Source organism: Rhamphochromis sp. 'chilingali', assembly GCF_963969265.1.
Source record: "Rhamphochromis sp. 'chilingali' genome assembly, chromosome: 16".
NCBI classification, from domain to species: Eukaryota; Metazoa; Chordata; class Actinopteri; order Cichliformes; family Cichlidae; genus Rhamphochromis; species Rhamphochromis sp. 'chilingali'.
The window spans coordinates 26,530,069-26,547,137 of NC_137943.1; the positions used below are offsets into that span (position 1 = coordinate 26,530,069).

The window sequence follows — 17,069 nt, forward strand, 5'->3', positions numbered from 1 at the left end:
TCTCATTTTCGTTCCAAATTTAGTCTAAATCTCATCCACTGACACAAAACAGTCCATGTTTAAAACAGGACACTCGCAGATGTTCCTCATGTTCTAACCTTGAAGAAGCAGCACAAATCGTGCAGGGAGCCCTTTGGCCCCAGGAAGCCCCACGCCAGGACAGGGCCGATCTGTTCACACACGGAGTAGAAATGGGCGATGAAGCCGTCGGACACCTGAGAGACAAACGGCACAGAGGCGTTCAGATCTACCTGCTCATTTCTGTATTTATAGAAATAAGTTATTTTAACCCTACATCACATTTCAGGTAAAGAGATATTTCCTCCAGCGCCACCCTCCTGTTACTGTGCATTTTAAAAGACCTCAGACTCGTACCTTCATGTGCTGCCTCTTCTGCTTCAGCACTGACCAACAGCTTGATGCCACCGCCTGTGAAACAAATACATGTCAGATTCAATGAAAACTCACTTGTGTTAACTGCTTTGCCTTTCATGTGTCTCAGTGGTATGTATACATATGCAGGTGCTATTTTGTAGTTTTACTCACTGTCTCCTTGAAGGAGCTGTTGAGCCAGCGGTTGTTGATCACGTTCTGGATGGAGATGGGTGGATTCTCCAGGTCCTCGAAGGAGTCCATCAGAATGAAATCCAGCACGATGTCGTAGAAGTTTAGATGCTTCACCTGGTGAAGAATGTCAAGCAAAGAGAAGAAAGGAAAAATGCTGTTCGACCGATTTAAGTCGTGTTGGATCACAGGTCAGAGAATCACACTTACCCCCCGCGCGGCGAGTTCCAATTCTGTGTTTTCCCAGTGCTCTGTGTGCTCCAGGAAGGAAATCATCTCGTCAAACACTTCCTCAAATCTCTTTGGGCTCTGAAAACCGAACAGCAACATGTGAGGTGGAGAACAGCTCATACAATTAATTTTTTTTTTATTATTTCTATTTTCTAAATCCGTTATCTGTATTTTCAGTTTTACCTTTTGTGCTTTGACTATAATGGAAGACAGTATTTTCTTTCCTGTGTCGGCCAGAAACGTCCAAGTTGTCCTGTCACACAAAATGAGCTGCAGACAAAACAAAATTCTTTAATTATTTTTAATTTTCAATACATAGTGAACAATAATCTACAGTTCAAAAATTACAACTGTGGTCTGGAATTCAATGAGCAGGAGGTCTGCAGTGTTTCTCTGGCTAATTCAACAGCAACACAGAAATACTATTGAGAATAAAGCCAAAATATCCAAACAGGCAATCAGGAAAAATGCCTTAATATTTTTAATTGGGAGCATTTATCTTACCCTATTAATTCAAGTCAAGTCAAAGTTCTATAGCACATCTTAAACAACAGGTTATACAAAATAAACACTATACCGAATAACAACAGTAAACTATACACTAAAAATAATAAAAGTCATAAGAAATTAAATAAGACTGTTTGCATGATCAAAGCCAGGGTTACCCTGTCACCTTAGTTTCACCTAATAATCTGCCCAGTAGTTTGAGAGCACTGGTCTATTACACGTCTTATGAGCTGTGAGTATATTCTTTACGTTTTGTGAGTGTGAGCCTGGTTCTGCTGGAGATTTCTTCCTCTTAAAAGAGAGTCTAGCAAAGTTTTGTCAGGGGGGCAGGTAGGGCATTAACAGTGAAAAGGGGGCACAAAGAAATACTTTTCTTTCTTATTGTCATGTCTAGCTTTTAATAAATAATTATCTGAATCTTACAACCAAAGTTTTCATCTGATGTAAAATGTATAGATTTGATATAGATGCATTTTCTTTTACGTGTGTATTAAATTAAAGTTGATTACGTCAGTTAAGCATTACGAGGCAGAGGGTGGTTCCCCATTTTTTTTTTTTTTTTTTTTTGTGTTCGGAGTTGGCGACCCTATTAATTAGGTTGCTTAATATATCCACTAAGTACTCTTTAAAACACCGGAATAGGGAGTATGCTGCAGGTTTAAGTTTATTAGATTGATCAGTATTGTTGATCTATGAAATATTTTGTATATTTTTTGCATACAGGTATAACAGAATAGCTTTAGTTTTGTTTTGTTTTTTATTTAAACCTGAGTATGAACTTATACAAAACACAGCAAGATATTTTAAAAAAAACATTTTATTGATTATAAAATACACTATATCGGATTTATATCGGTATCGGCAGATATCCAAATTTATGATATCGGTATCGGACATAAAAAAGTGGTATCGTGCCATCTCTAGTCTTTACCTTACAACATAAAGTGCCTTGGGGCGACTGTTGTGTGAAATAAAACTGAACTGAATTAAGCACAACAGATCAGATAACATAAAGCTACCTGACCCTTTTTCCCCCCTCCTTCAGCAAACATCCACATCAGGCAAACTCAGCCACAATATTCTAGTTTTACTGTTGTGCATCAGAAGTGGAGACTATCATTCATCTTAGCATACAGTCTTTGGTGAGCACCATCTTACTGAACCGTACCTGCCACGCCTGCCGCACACAGTGCAGCTTAGCCAGGAAATCCAAGTCCCCGAGACACTCCAGCATCTCAGTTCTGAGAGTGAAAATCAAGAGAAACCTCTCATTTAACTGCCAGCAGACGATCGGGAGAACAAAATAAGAAAGTTCATGCTGTCATGCCATCAAATTTCACAGTGGGACGATCACAACGCTGTACAAGTTTCCCTGACTGTCTTCTATACGACGTGTGTTAATGTCTGATTACCGCAGCACTCTGCAGGAGATACTGCCATCCTCAGCCATCTTCAGCGCCTCCTCATACAAAGGGTGATGTCCCAGAGTGAACACACTCCTCAGCTCTCTGTGCTCGGACATCTGAGGTGGAGACAGATAGCAAAGGCATTATGGACTGAACAATGAAGGGTACATAAGATGTTGTTATTCACAATGTTTTATTGTCTGCATGAAACCAAAAACAAGAAATGGTGAAATAAAAACATCATTTTTATTAAGAATTATTATTAAGAAACTAATATTAACGCATAAACTTTGCCCAGGCCAGAAAAAACAAAACAAAAGGCTGCTAATAATTTAATTGCCATTTCTAAAAGGATGTTTAACACACAATCCTTGTAAAGCATTGTTATCTTTCTGCAGGGAGGACGTTAAAGTCATTGGTGTGTAAACTTAGCTTGTACACTCTGTAAACACACCACCAGTGATTCTTAAGAACCAGTTTATTTTAGTGATATGTGGGTCAAGTGCACCAGTAGCACCTTGAGCCCCCACTGAGACTTAATGAGTAAAGGCGATAAACAGAGAACTGGTAAACACCGGGTGGTGAACCCAGAGGAAGAGCAAAGCTTCCTGAGTCAAACTCCTGCTGCGAATCAGTCGGAGCTTTAAAGGTTCAGACAGTTTTAGTTTAAGACCTTTCCTGATTTCACCTCCTCTCCTCGTGCTTTGTTCCCAAACCACATGGCTGTGAACAAAGTGCTGTGGTTAACTAACCGAAGCAGGATCTCCTGATTTGTGACAAGTCGTGTATGTTTTTCATGTTTTACAAAGGTGGTGAAAAACTTCTGAATAGAAAGAAACCAATTCAGAATTTATATAAACAAAAACGTATGTTTGAATCACTCCTTCCTGCTTTTTTGTTCTTTAAAATGAAGGAAATGTAAATTTGAAAGAAATCCAAATGAGATTTGTTTTTTACTGAACCAAAATTAATTTTTTTTAAATGCTGTATTTTTAAATTTTTTTAATACTTTTCCTTGCAACCAAAAGCAAAATATCAAGACTGATTTATTTTTTTACCCTTTACACTAAACAACTGACAAAAAAAGCACTGTAGAAGAACTCCAGAGGTGTTAATGGGAGGATTTGGTGCTTCTGTTACCTCAGCTGCAGATACAAACGAGTCAGTGGAGGCGATGCTGATGCTGTCCCTCAGACAGGCGTCATCTAACTCTTCTCTGGACAAAATGTCTGCCACTGTGTAAGGGAAACAGAACAGGAATCGTCACACATATATTTACAATTTTATAAAAAAAAAAGAGTCCTCCAGCACACCTGCTCACACACACAAAATTATATATGTGCACTGGCTTCCTGCTTTGCTTCACGCTGTCTTTTACTGCTGTGCCTATTTTTCTGTGTTGGACAAAAAGAACTGCATAATGCTTCAGTGACTCACCCTGGCTGCTGCTGTGGGATGAGGGCTCTGACATCCCCAACACTCCCTCAAACTCCTCCTGGAGGCGGTAAGCCCTGTGCAGCAGAGCCTTCAGCCTGTGGATGAACTCTGCGCTGATGACGTCCTGAACACACAAACAATCAAAGAAACTTGACTCCTAACAATGTAAAGATTTGTCTTAATTTCGGTAGGGATAACCGAGTTCTCAGGCGCACTAGATAAGAGTTGTGCAAACCATCAGGTTAAGCTGCTGGTTTGAGACTTAAAAAATATCAGATTCTTGAAAATTTGTTCAGTAGACCAAATGTAAAATGTAGAAAATAACATTTTTTCTTATTTTAAAAGAGTATTTGCAGCTCTTTCTTGGGAATCTCATGTGACCTCATTTCTAAGTAGCTTTAAAAACGCATTCGATCGTACTGGCTTTCCTTGACACAAGTCAAAGCTGCAGCCCGAGCTGTGTTTGGGTGCAGGCTTAACTACTGATTCAAAACCCCTCCAATCTCGTTAGAGACCCAATTAGTGTGCTGTTATGCAATCCAAACTCTGACACACAGGTGGGCTGTCAGTGCTGGTTATTCCGGTAGTTAGCGACCTGTAGTCTCATCTGCATTGTGTCTGTGGGCAGCATGATCTCTAAAACTCTACCTTCCTCTGGTATTAAAGAACAGAGCACAGAAAATATTGGTGGGATGTGAATCAATACATCTACTGTTTGGTATCAGACAGATGTTATGCAACCGTTTTCTTTTTTGAGAAAGAAAACACATATGAGCTATTTGCATGTTGCGCCAAAAGAGGTATTTTATGGCAATTCTACAAAAGTCATTTTAAAAATGAAGAGCCCACTTATTTTACTGGTTTACTTTTTCCAAAGGATGTCTGGACTCTCACTAACTGATCTGTACTGTGTCAGAGCATGGAGGTTAATCAAAGTTAACCTCCTTCCACTAGGTTGATCGCTGCATTCTGCGCTATGACATGATGACATGGCATGATCACCAACTACGCTCAAGCACACAACTCCAACGCTTCCTCAACTCCATGGAAAACTGCTGTCTTTCTGAACAAATCTATGAGGCATGATTGAGATCGGGGCTTCTAAAAATGCTCCAATTAATCCACAGCATGCATAAAATTATGAACCTAGTTGTGCTCTCCAAGAGGACCTTTCAAGCTGTGCTGTAAATGCATGTAAGAAAGAGCAAGGGAGCTTAAAAGAGCTGACATGGCGAAACAAACTGAAGCATACTTGGGCCTCGTTAAGATCAATGTGAGAGCAGGCCGGATGCAGAAGTGAGGAAGAGTGATGGTACAAGAGGATTTAACTCAGACTCTTCTTAGGTGAAGCGTTTAAGGCACGGCCAAAGGAGGAGATTATGTCTCTCTCAGCTGGTTTGGGAAAAACCTCTGTGCTCATAGGGAGGTCTGGGGGATTTCTGCGAAATGGACCCAAATGGATGGTTGGACCTCTTTTCTACTCAGTCATAGTTATGTAATCAGTAGAATAATTCTTCTGAATTAGGGGGAAATTTTGGTCTCAGTAATTTGCACCACACCTGTTGTGTACACATGTCAACAACATACATCTTGATACCATTTGCACTCAGACTGTGCTTCTCTTGTTTTGGCTACAGTCTACAATAAGACTTGTATGGAGTGTTTGTCTCACCTCCATGCTCTGCTCAGCAATGGTGTCTCCAGCTCCAATTTTGACTGAGGCACAGCTCGCATCGTCCTCAGCATGCCTGCTCCTGAATGTCAGCGCCTCCTCCCACCGCCGCAGGGCCTCCTCGAATAAATCCATACCTGAGAGAAACACACACAGACTGAGTCTCCGAAAGCAATCAATGACTCAGCACCTCCAATTTTAAACACTGCAACCCACCAAAAACTATTACAGTACATTCAAACAGTATTACTGGATACTGGTACATAGTACACAGAGGTTTCTTTACCCATTAGGTACAGGTTCTCAGGTGTGGTGACAGGTAGGTTGAGCACACTGCAACTGTCAGCATCCTCCACTCCGTCCCAACAGGTGGAGTCATTTGCACAGGTACTGCTGCTGGATGAGTTCAAGCTTTTTACCTGCACAAAAACACAAAAGCAGAACAAAGTCGAACAAACATCAACAAGTTTTACTAATACAAGACTGGAAATGATGAAATTAAACAGACATTACATTAATTTAATGTGTTTTTGGTTACAAAGATAATGATCCTACATAGGCACCACCTAAAAAGAACACATCATTAGTAAATACTGTTTACAGCATCTAATACTTAAAGGTTCACCGTATAATTTAAGGTTCCCTGTTCTTCTGAACATGAGACAAACGACACTCAGTTTTTTTTCCTGTTTTTTCACCAAGTTAATGAAAAAATGAAGACAGACCCCACTTAACTTCTGCTTTTATTATTAATGCCCACTAAGGGTTATTTAATCCTGAGTGATGATATGCCTGTCAGATCCTGAAGCTTACTCAAAGAATAAACTTAAACTTTATTTTCAGTGGTTGCTTTGGTACTCCTGCATGTTATTTTTTAAGGAATAAAGAAATCATCACGAGTCCTAAAGGCAGTAAATATTCACCACCTCTGGTTTGTGGATTTTAGGAGTATATGAACAAAAACATGTCAGACACAAAACATAAACAAGTTAAGTTTTCTTCTTTAATTTCAAAGCTTTCCAGGTAGTATCACATAAATATTTTTGCATCATGTCTCCTGGTTATGTCATTTCAGATAAAATTTATCTTTAAATGCAGTCTAAACACACTCCGTGCTCTTATCTTACCGAAGCCAGGCTCATGACAGATCCAGACAACTTCCTGTAACCTCCTGCAATGAGAACCAGATCAGAGGAGTAGCCATTCTTGGAGTTGAGGGAGAGCGTGATGTTTTGGCTCGTATTATCTGAGAAGATAAAGATGAGAGTTCAGAGATGAGGTTTCACAGAAAGATCCGACTATAATACCAGGATTACACAGTGGACATGTCAAATTTAACATCTGGGTAACTTTTTCTGGAAAGCCTCCATGGTATTTTAATAATTAACTTTGCTGAAGCCGTTTTTTGCCAATTTGATTCAAACACAGCAAACAAAGGTGTGCTTTGATTTACACACAGTGATACAGTGAAAGTCCGAGTGGGGACAAAGGTGGAGAAAAGGCATCAGACAGGCAGCTCGTTGAGAAACGCCTGTTCAAAAGGTCTTTGCAAGAGAAATAGATGTGGCAGCAAATACTCAGCTGACTGTGAATGCCAACAATCCAGATATCAGATAGATGCCAACATTTAATTTAACTTTCGTGCTAGAATAAACAGAGCTGAGGGTAACAGACCCATTGCTAAACAATCAAGCAGGTAGCTTATAGTTACTAAAGAAAATAAAAATCAATGCATCCTAGTTTTTCCACAATATTTTACTTCATGCTATAAATGGGGAATAAACACCCTGAAGCCTCTCTCTGTGCTCATATAGCACAGAAGCAGCTCCGCCATTCTTTCTGTGCCACTGCACAAATTAATGTATCAGCCCAACCAACTTCTCTGTCAGAAACCCAGCACGAGTGTTAGGTTAGCGGATGTTCCCAGAATGAAATCAGGTTTGAAAAGATCCTCCTGTCATTGTTAAAACCTCTGTAAACATTTTCCCTTTATTAAACCTAAAACTACTTTTGGCTGCTCGCTCATTCAAAACAGGCTGGCCACAGCAGATAAGTCTGCATGTTTGATTTGGAAACGTTTTCCTCCTCCCAGGACCAAACCCGGGATCATTAGCGTCTTGGGTGATGCTGTAAAGCTATACACTATGGACCCACTAAATCTATTGTATCAAAAAGAAAGGAAATGCTCTCTTAAACTGCTCAGCTGACTTCCCTTAATTCATCGTTTCTTTTAAGTTCTCTTTAGGACTCTAATCTTCCTGGAGGAGATTAAATGAGTTAAACCATTTATCTAGAGCCTGCCTTTTCAAAGTTCAAAGTAATACAGGAGTGGCCTCGCACGTCAGTCTTGTTACATCACACACCAGTAACTGGGCTGACACTAAATGGAGATCACAGGCCAGTGAGCTGCTGGTTGAAGAGGAAAGAATTAAATCAGTGTGAGGAGATCTTACCATTCTCTCCTGCGGCTGGGGGGTGAAACTCTAAACCAGCCTGCTCCCAGTGCTGTGGATGAACCTTCTTTCTGCCCTTCCTCCTCTGGAAACGTCGAGCGAGGAAGAGGAGGGAGACAGCACCAAAGGCTGTGGCAACTACCAGTTTCTTGGTGTCTGTGCTGACGCTCACCTGGGGAAAAGAAAGAGAAGAAGAGCATCAACTCAGATTTTCATACACCCCAAATGTTTTTATTCTGTACATTGTCAATATATGCACTGCATCACATGCAGATTTTAATGATTTAAAGTCTGTTTTCCGGCAGCTTTTCATCCTGTACTTTGTAAAAGAATCATAACCTTTTTTGTGAGCATACAGATTAAAAATGAATTGACACATACCGAGGACCTCTTTATATACAACACAGGGACAAAAGCCTTTTCTAGAATAGAATAGAATTAAACTTTATTGTCATTGCACATGTCGCAAGTACAAGGCAACGAAATGCAGTTTGCATCCATCCATCAGTGCTTTAGCCATGATATAGATATATTACAAAATATATATTAGCAATAATATATTTATATAGATATTACAGAAATGGGTCTGTTATAGGTATGAGGGTACAAAAGTGGGTATGTTACAATTTATTTTAATAAACTCAGCCGTCTGCTCCTTGCTATCTAAAATATAACAGGACACCGGAGTATATTCTGGAGCATCTCACACTTCTGATAATCAGCTGTCTGCTTGACGTTTATTCAGCTGTGTAAAAACTATAACTTTAATCTCAGCCAAACTGATTTACTCAGGAACAAATAAAATACTGAAAAAAGCCAAACAATAACATTTTTAAGTTATCTAAGTTACTTATATATCATGTTTAACCTGAGTAGCGAAAGATGGCGGTGGGTTTGAAAACGATTTGCCGGGAGTCCGGTGTTCTCACGGGCTCTAGTGAGCCTTGAACCCCGGCTAGCTATCGAGCTAGTGGGTAACAGACGTCTCCGAAAACGTCGGAGCGCTTTTGAAATATTTGGTGTCTTATTAAAACTGAGCAGATATTTGAAGTTTACACAGCTACATTTCCGCCTGAAAATATTTTAAACGTTTATTTTGTGACCCAGAAAGAATAATAGGAGTAACATTAAAACTAACTAGCTGCTGCCATTGTTGAAAACTGAGCAGGGCCGCGATGGACCGCGCTATGAATTCTGGGACACAGCTTCTTCTTCTTCGGGGTTTAACGGCAGCTGGCATCCTTGTACATGCAGTGCTGCCATCTTCTGTTTCAGTCCGTTATCACACTCTTAAATCCTACTCCTTATTCCTGCATCTTTTGGGATATTACAAAGCTTCAAACGACAACTATTAAATTAGTCGTAGACGATTTTGATAGTCGACGTAATCGTGACTAGTCGACTAATCGTGGCAGCCCTAATGTTCAGTCCATTATTTTAACGTGGGTCAGATGTTAGGAGGCAGAAGAACATAAACAAAGAAAAATACAAAAACAAAGATGAATAAATAGACAAAATAATTATGAAATGATGCAAGGGATAGATTAGTTTGCTGCGGATGCTCCATTTTTAGTCCTGTTTGAACTGATAGATTTCCCTCCTTTGTTTTCATGAATACAACCCTGCCCATTATTAGCAGATGGCACTGTGTTATAATTTTGTTATAGACAACTTTATCTTAAAGTATCATATACACAATAAAATGTCAAAATTATATATATATAAAAAAAAATAATAATAGTGAAAACATATTTTCCCCTCTACAGTAAGAAGACCAGGTCTAACAGTCATGCTGACATTTCTGACAATCAGTCAGGAGAACGAGATAAAACAAACAGACACCGTGCAAAAACATCAAAACACACCCAACGACACCATGCCAAACCAAAAGCAACCAGGTGCCTTTCATACACTACGCCCTACAGGTAAAACTGCCCTTTAGAAAAAACAGAGTGTGTCACGGGTGTTACAATTCTAAAACCACGACAAATGTCCAGATATCATGTCACGGTTCCACTTTCCTGTACTTCCCACATGTAGCTGTTCATGTCCAGTTAACTCATTCACTGCCATTGCACTCCATCACACAGCTCCAACCTCTTCATCAAGTTTGCGGACGACACAACGGTGGTGGGTCTCATTAGCAACAGGGATGAGACCGACTACAGAAGTGAGGTGAGACGCCTGGCCACGTGGTGTGCTGACAACAATCTCTCTCTGAATGTGGAGAAGACGAAGGAGATTGTTGTGGACTTCAGGAGAATGCACACCCAACATGCTCCTCTGACCATTGACGGAGCGTCTGTGGAGAGAGTGAGCAGCACCAAGTTCTTGGGTGTGCACATCACAGAGGATCTCTCCTGGACGTACAACACCACAGCACTGGCCAAGAAATCACAGCAGCGTCTCTTCTTTCTCCGCAAACTAAGAAGAGCAGGAGCTCCAGCCCCCATCATGTACACTTTCTACAGAGGCACCATCGAGAGCATCCTGTCGAGCTGCATCACTGTGTGGTTTGGAGCCTGCAATGCGTCCTGCCATAGATCCCTCCAACGCATAGTGAGAGCTGCAGAGAGGATCATTGGTGTCTCTCTCCCCTCCCTCCAGGACATTTACAGCACCCGTCTCACTAAAAAAGCCCTTTGCATAGCGGCTGATCCCACGCACCCAATGCAAAGCTTCTTCAAGCTGCTGCCGTCAGGGAGGAGACTGCGGAGTCTCCAGGCCAGGACCAGCAGACTGAAGGACAGCTTCATCCATCAGGCTGTCAGGAAGCTAAACTCCCTCCCGATTCTGCCCCCCTCTCCCCTCTTCTCCACCACGGTCTCACTGAACTCTGTCACACACACACACACACACACTCACTCTCTGACGCACTCACTGGCCTGCTCCAGTCACTTTGTGGAGCATTGGACTGCTTAAGCATTGGACCTCATAAGACTCTGTTGTTACACTATCTCTTACCGTACACTACTAAATCCCCATTTGCACTATTTGCCTATTTTGCACCACTATGCCTTCTTACTTGAATATTGTATATTGTATATTGCATAGCTTTTTTTTGTTATACGTAAAATTGTATTGTATTTATTTAAATTTTTACTTTTTAATTATTTTATTTGCATTTTTCTAATCACTAGGGTTTGAGAGTAACGCAATTTCTATTCTGTGTATGTCCTGTACATGTGGCAGAATTGACAAATAAAGTTGACTTGACTTGACTTGACTATAGCCGTCAATGGCAGTGAATGAGTCAATGGGTTTAACTCATTCACTGCCAACGGCTGGCAGTGAATGAGTTAAAGCAAGGCAGTGCGATGTTTAAAGTGGTTTTTTTTGGAATATACAATGAATAGTTTATTTTTTTAATGAAGTATATTGTTTTTCTTCAAAATTAAATCAAGATAACATTACTAAGCCTGCGGTGAAAATACATTTTTCCCCTTTGTTTTTTGCCTCTGTCAGTGCGCCCCAGGGTGGCTGTGGATACAATATAGCTTCCCATCACCAGTGTGTGAATGTGTGTGTGAATGGGTGGATGACTGGATGTGTAAAGCGCTTTGGGGTCCTTAGGGACTAGTAAAGCGCTATATAAATACAGGCCATTTACCATTTAATCATTCTCATAAAGACACACCAAACCAAACAGTTGAACAGCCTTAAAAAACCCCAACAAACATAAAACATAAAGATGGAATACTGATCCCAACATCTAAAAATTGATCCCAAGTTTCTTTGTGCGTTTCAACAGTCACAATAATATTATAGGGCTGTAAGAAAAAAATAATTTGAATGAAATTATAACTCTGGCTTGCAGAAATGATTAAAAAAAGATAATGGAGATAAACGATCTTCAATGTTGTTCTTGTTCTGTTTTTTTTTAGCCCCCCCAAATACATACTACTAAATAAATAACCAATCCATTGACCATTTCTACTTTCTCAATCATCCTTGATTTAATGAAAGTTCAAGGAAACCCTCTGTTAGCCATTTTTTAAGTTAAATAAATCCAAAATGTTTCCAAAGATTAGTACATTTTTCTGACCAAGTACTGCCCAAGGTAATCGGCGTTATAATTTTTGCCATAATCTTATAGCATTAAACAACTTGTGAAAGATGGAAAGGAAGGAGCTGCATTCAGTGCAACACTTGTCTGCCCGATGAAAAGTTAACTGAGGACGCATGCCTCAAAGTCTAACGGATACTGAGGTAATATGAGGCAGCGCAGACGACCCGCCATCCGCCTGTCACATAAATGTTAAATAATCAATTTCAGATAGTGTTTGTAGCCCTCTCCGTTTATATTTAGACACACAGACGTAGCTGCTGCAAATTCTCAACAACTCAGTAGGTATGACAACAGCCATAATATTTACTTTTTAAAAGGTCACTAAATGGACTAGGATGACTGAATAGTGCTGCCAGTGCTTGTACAAGCTGTATTCATAACCGCTGCCATCACGTGTCAGGCATGTTCCAACCAGAATATTCTAATCATATCAGATCTGCTACGTGACTCAGGCCACACAAACACTGTCGCCTTCTGCATAAACACAATAACATGTGTTTATGTGGGTAAATGAAGAGAAATACCAGAGATTCAACACCCTACAGCCACAAGGACCAAGAAAGAAAGTGAAACTGGGGGGAAAAACACCTAAAATACTGACGTGCAAACTACTACTTCACATTTTTGTAAATGTAACAGAAGTCATTCTTAACTTGTTTAAGGAGTTCTACATAAATTGTTTTTATAAGAACTTTCAGTTCAGGAAAAGAAGTTTGCATGAGCTTCTTTAAAACCAGCATGCTTTGAAACGCATTTGCTAGAAAACTGGCCGAGCTGCTCAGTATCTCTCCATCACACGAAGCCTTTAGCTGAACAACTAAACTGCTCAAACAGGTGGTAGACGTTCACATGTAAACAGATACAGCTGCTGGCTCATCTCATCAGGTTTTAAAGGAAAATGATAAACAAGGCAGTTCCATATCCTCTCACAGTGTGTTCCTCTTAATAGAAATATTTCTTACTACACTAATAAATTAAATAAAAATAAAAAAAGAGTGGCAATATAGGTCAAAAGAAAGTGAATAGTCTATATATAGTTCCAATATGAAGGGTCTAATATGAAGTGAATAAATAATTCATTCTTGTAAACCATGCAGTGTGGATATTCTGATAGCTGCTAGGAGCACGTTGAAAAGCATCCTCACCTGTGTCAGGGAGCTGTAGACGGACAGTGGCAAGTCAACCATACGCAGAGCTGCAGTCCTCATGGACAGCTGTGAGCTCGTGAGGGTCTCATGTGTCATTGTGACGCTCTGCCCATGACTTGGCAGCTCCCTTATCTTCGACACCGCTCTGTGCAAGCTGAAGAGGATGACATTAAGGGATTTAACCTTGGAAGCTCAGGAAGGGGATATAATGACACTAATACACAAAGCTGTTGGTATTCTGTATGTACTGCTAGGAATACCTTGCTTAAAGTGAGTGAGCAGCCAGTTTTAACGGCATAATATATAATTAAAAGTCAGGGGAAAAAAGCCTGATAACATGCAAACTTTCATTCTTAAACATCACACACTAGAGGATTGCCATGAAAGAAAAGCCTGTAAAATGTATCAGATGCAGTGGTGTCGGTTAATTAAAACAAAACAAGTCCAATCTGATCCCGACCCTCTCAGAATCAGCTCATTCTTTGTACATGTAGCCATGGAAAATTACTTTATCTTCATACTATAAATATTTTCTGAGTTAGGAGCCTTCACAACATGAGTGCAACAGACCGAAACATGAAATTCTCAGGGTTGAAAAACACCTTCTAAGCTTGGTTAAAAACAACCACCAAATCACGTTTACACCGAGTCAAATTGTCACAATTTGGAGTACTGAGAAGTTGAATTTGTGTACTTTTGCTGTTGAAACCATGAAATATCCCATGACACCGAAGCTATAATTAGTTGATTTTGGCTTTTGAGTGTGCACTTTGGCTGGGTGCAAAACTGATTCTCTTACAGCTTTTAAAAAGCTGAGAAAGTGTTTCTAAGCCTAGAAAGCTTCATGTGTTTAGCTCTTGTACTTAATAAGTTATAAGGGCTAAATTCATGGATTTTTAAAAAAAATCAACCCCGTTTACTTTGAGGACTGTAACAATTTTAATAGAACTGAGGTAAAAAATGAAAAATGTTTGTATTACTTAATTAAATATGCACACTTCCATCTAACAGCCAAGTCTAAGTCTGCACAAGACACTCACAGCTGGACGATCCAGCCATTTAAAGCAAAGCCTGAGCCTCATACAGTGCTCGTTGTTAGTCGTAGATGTTTAAAGTTTGCTTGTGTAAGGGTTATGATGTTTGTCAGAAGTATGAGAGTCTGAGAGCCTGAAACTGCAATAACAGAGGTTCAGTTCATTTTTATTTCAAACATATACATTCACCAACATTTCATAAAATCTTTCCATGCAGTTGTTTGAAAAGGAGTAGGCAGAAGAATATACTTATTTAGCCCTACCCCCTCAGGTTTACATCCTCATCATCTAAATTTGAACAACAAAAACGTATACAATGCCTTCAACTTAGAACATAACATCACAAAAAATATTTTCTCATGTTCAACTAAAACTATATTTAGATTTGCTAATTTGCAGAAGAAAATAAACATCAGTTTTAAACATCAGGTAAAAAACCCTTGTGATTTTCTGGAAAAAAAACAACAACCCATAACTTTTAAAAAGTCTAGGTAAGCAAAGGAAAACTCTTTAGTGTTATATAGGTTTAACATAAAAAGCCTTCGGACTCCACATTAATAAGAGTCCTTACGGATTTTTGTTTTTATTTTAATTAATTACTGCTTTATTTCTCATCTATTCTGAATCATTTGCGTATTTTTATATTCATTATGATATTATTTTAAATGTTAACGGATTTTATCTTCCTCTTCAGTAAGTTCAGTAAGCAAACAAGACACATAAGATCCCCCCCCCCCCCCACCTCCCCAGGAGCATCTAAAGTGTTTTCACTGGGGCAAAACGTTGACACCGATAATAATCACATAAGCACATGGTTAAGAAACGCCAACCCGAAGAGCTAACGGCTAACAAGGCTACCGGGGTTAGCTAAATCTATTAAACCAGCTGAAAATAAACACTGTGACAGACAAACTCGAGCTCATCTCTTAGCTGAATGGGACAACATGAAAGCATACATGAATTCAGCGGTACCTTTTTAATATTCCTCCGCAGACACAGCTCCACTGTTTCACTTGGTCCTCGGGCTGACCTCGGCAGCCGCACAGTGAAGGACTCCAGCACCAGCCTGGATTTTCATAATAAAAGCATGTTCGCGCTCAACGTGACTGTGGGCTCCTTGCGCCCTCTTACGGTGTGCCTGTATACACTACAGATTACTACATATATCTATCAGAAATATTAACAGAAATATCAAGACAAAGTTTTACAATAAAGAAAATAAGAAAAATAAAGAGGAAAACAAAGAATCAAACGTTAATTAAAAAAAAAAGTGTGATTTTAATCTTTACAAAATGTACTGCATTTTAAGCCGTGATGGACAAAGTTTCCCCATATTCATGTTTTAAAGTCGTTCAAACAAAATTAATTAGTAATCTGTTATTATATATGACTGACCCGGCATGCTCCATCCCTGCTGTTTTAAGTATTCTGGAGAACTTCAGTTCGTTTTCAGGTTATAAATTAAATTTGGGGAAAAGTGAGTGTTTTCCTGTTAATACGGCAGCACGTCAACTACAACAGTCTGATCTGCCCTTTCGTCTCAGTCCATCTGGGTTTAAGTCAGGGGCGGAGCGTGGGGGTGGCTTACGGGGCTTAAGCCCGGGTTGTTTTGTCAGAAGCCCGGGGTATTTTGGAGTGTAATTTTTTCATAGTTAGATGCCTGGCTGACAACTGTATAAAACAAAAAGTACACACAATATTCGAAGCACATAGTGCACACTGTGGGAATTTACGACTGTGCGTGAATCCCCCCCTGATATTGGTATGATCCAAGCTCAGGCACTAAGCGACTGAGCGAGGGGGCGGGGGGAGCTGCTGCCCGTGAGTGCGCTGTTGGAGAGACGGAGCCAGCCATACTAAGGAGAGCTTAAGTTTGAGCAGGTACCAAAGCAAATCATTCGTACCGTACAAATAATGTAAATATGACGGTGCATCACGAAAGATTGATATGAAACTGATCACTTGACCAATATTATTTTACTTGCTCTTCAAGTGAATCAACAAATGGCGAAATGAAAAGCCGAACAAATGCTATTTTTTAGAGATTCTTAGCTTACGTGTGTTTATTTCATATTTTCAGTTCTTACCCTCCCCGACTAATTCGGTTTCAGTTATGTACTGAAATATAAGAATGGACATTAGAGGCTTCTTTCAAAGAAAAAACTCAGGTAAATGTTATTTTATATATTGTGCTTTGTATGTTGTTCAGTATATTTCTATGCAAAACAAGAGGGATTTCAGTACACAGCAGGATATTCACATTTGTAACCAGATATTTACATACACTTTAGGGAGAAAACATAAAACATTTTTACTGTACAACATCAATTTAGAGTAAACTTTTGTTTTAGATAAATATTGAAATATCTTTTGAATTAGTTAAATGTCAGAATAAAGAGAGACAGAGCTGTCTATTTTTTATCACTTTCATTAAATTTAGGAGTACATATACACTAAGTTTATTGTTAATTAATAAGAAAACTCCAGAGGATTCCATTCTGAGCTGAAGAAGCTTCTGATAGGTTAGTAGAGTCCATGTGAGTAAATT

The 17,069-nt window shown here is 39.5% G+C and overlaps 1 protein-coding gene across 1 annotated transcript in view; it reads right to left on the reverse strand.

The window, feature by feature from the left end:
- miga1 (mitoguardin 1) overlaps positions 1-15,601 on the reverse strand; it is a 20,741-nt gene extending 5,140 nt beyond the window's left edge. The window contains exons 1-15 of the mRNA XM_080906679.1: positions 15,494-15,601; positions 13,485-13,641; positions 8,271-8,442; positions 6,945-7,063; positions 6,104-6,236; positions 5,818-5,954; positions 4,146-4,269; positions 3,849-3,943; positions 2,715-2,824; positions 2,471-2,543; positions 979-1,065; positions 775-873; positions 547-681; positions 376-429; positions 99-215 (exon numbers count right to left, since the gene is read on the reverse strand). Coding sequence (XP_080762805.1) covers positions 99-215; positions 376-429; positions 547-681; positions 775-873; positions 979-1,065; positions 2,471-2,543; positions 2,715-2,824; positions 3,849-3,943; positions 4,146-4,269; positions 5,818-5,954; positions 6,104-6,236; positions 6,945-7,063; positions 8,271-8,442; positions 13,485-13,583 — 1,554 coding nt within the window. The 5' untranslated portion in view covers positions 13,584-13,641; positions 15,494-15,601. The remainder of the gene's footprint in view (positions 1-98; positions 216-375; positions 430-546; positions 682-774; positions 874-978; positions 1,066-2,470; positions 2,544-2,714; positions 2,825-3,848; positions 3,944-4,145; positions 4,270-5,817; positions 5,955-6,103; positions 6,237-6,944; positions 7,064-8,270; positions 8,443-13,484; positions 13,642-15,493) is intronic.
- Positions 15,602-17,069: the final 1,468 nt, after the last annotated feature.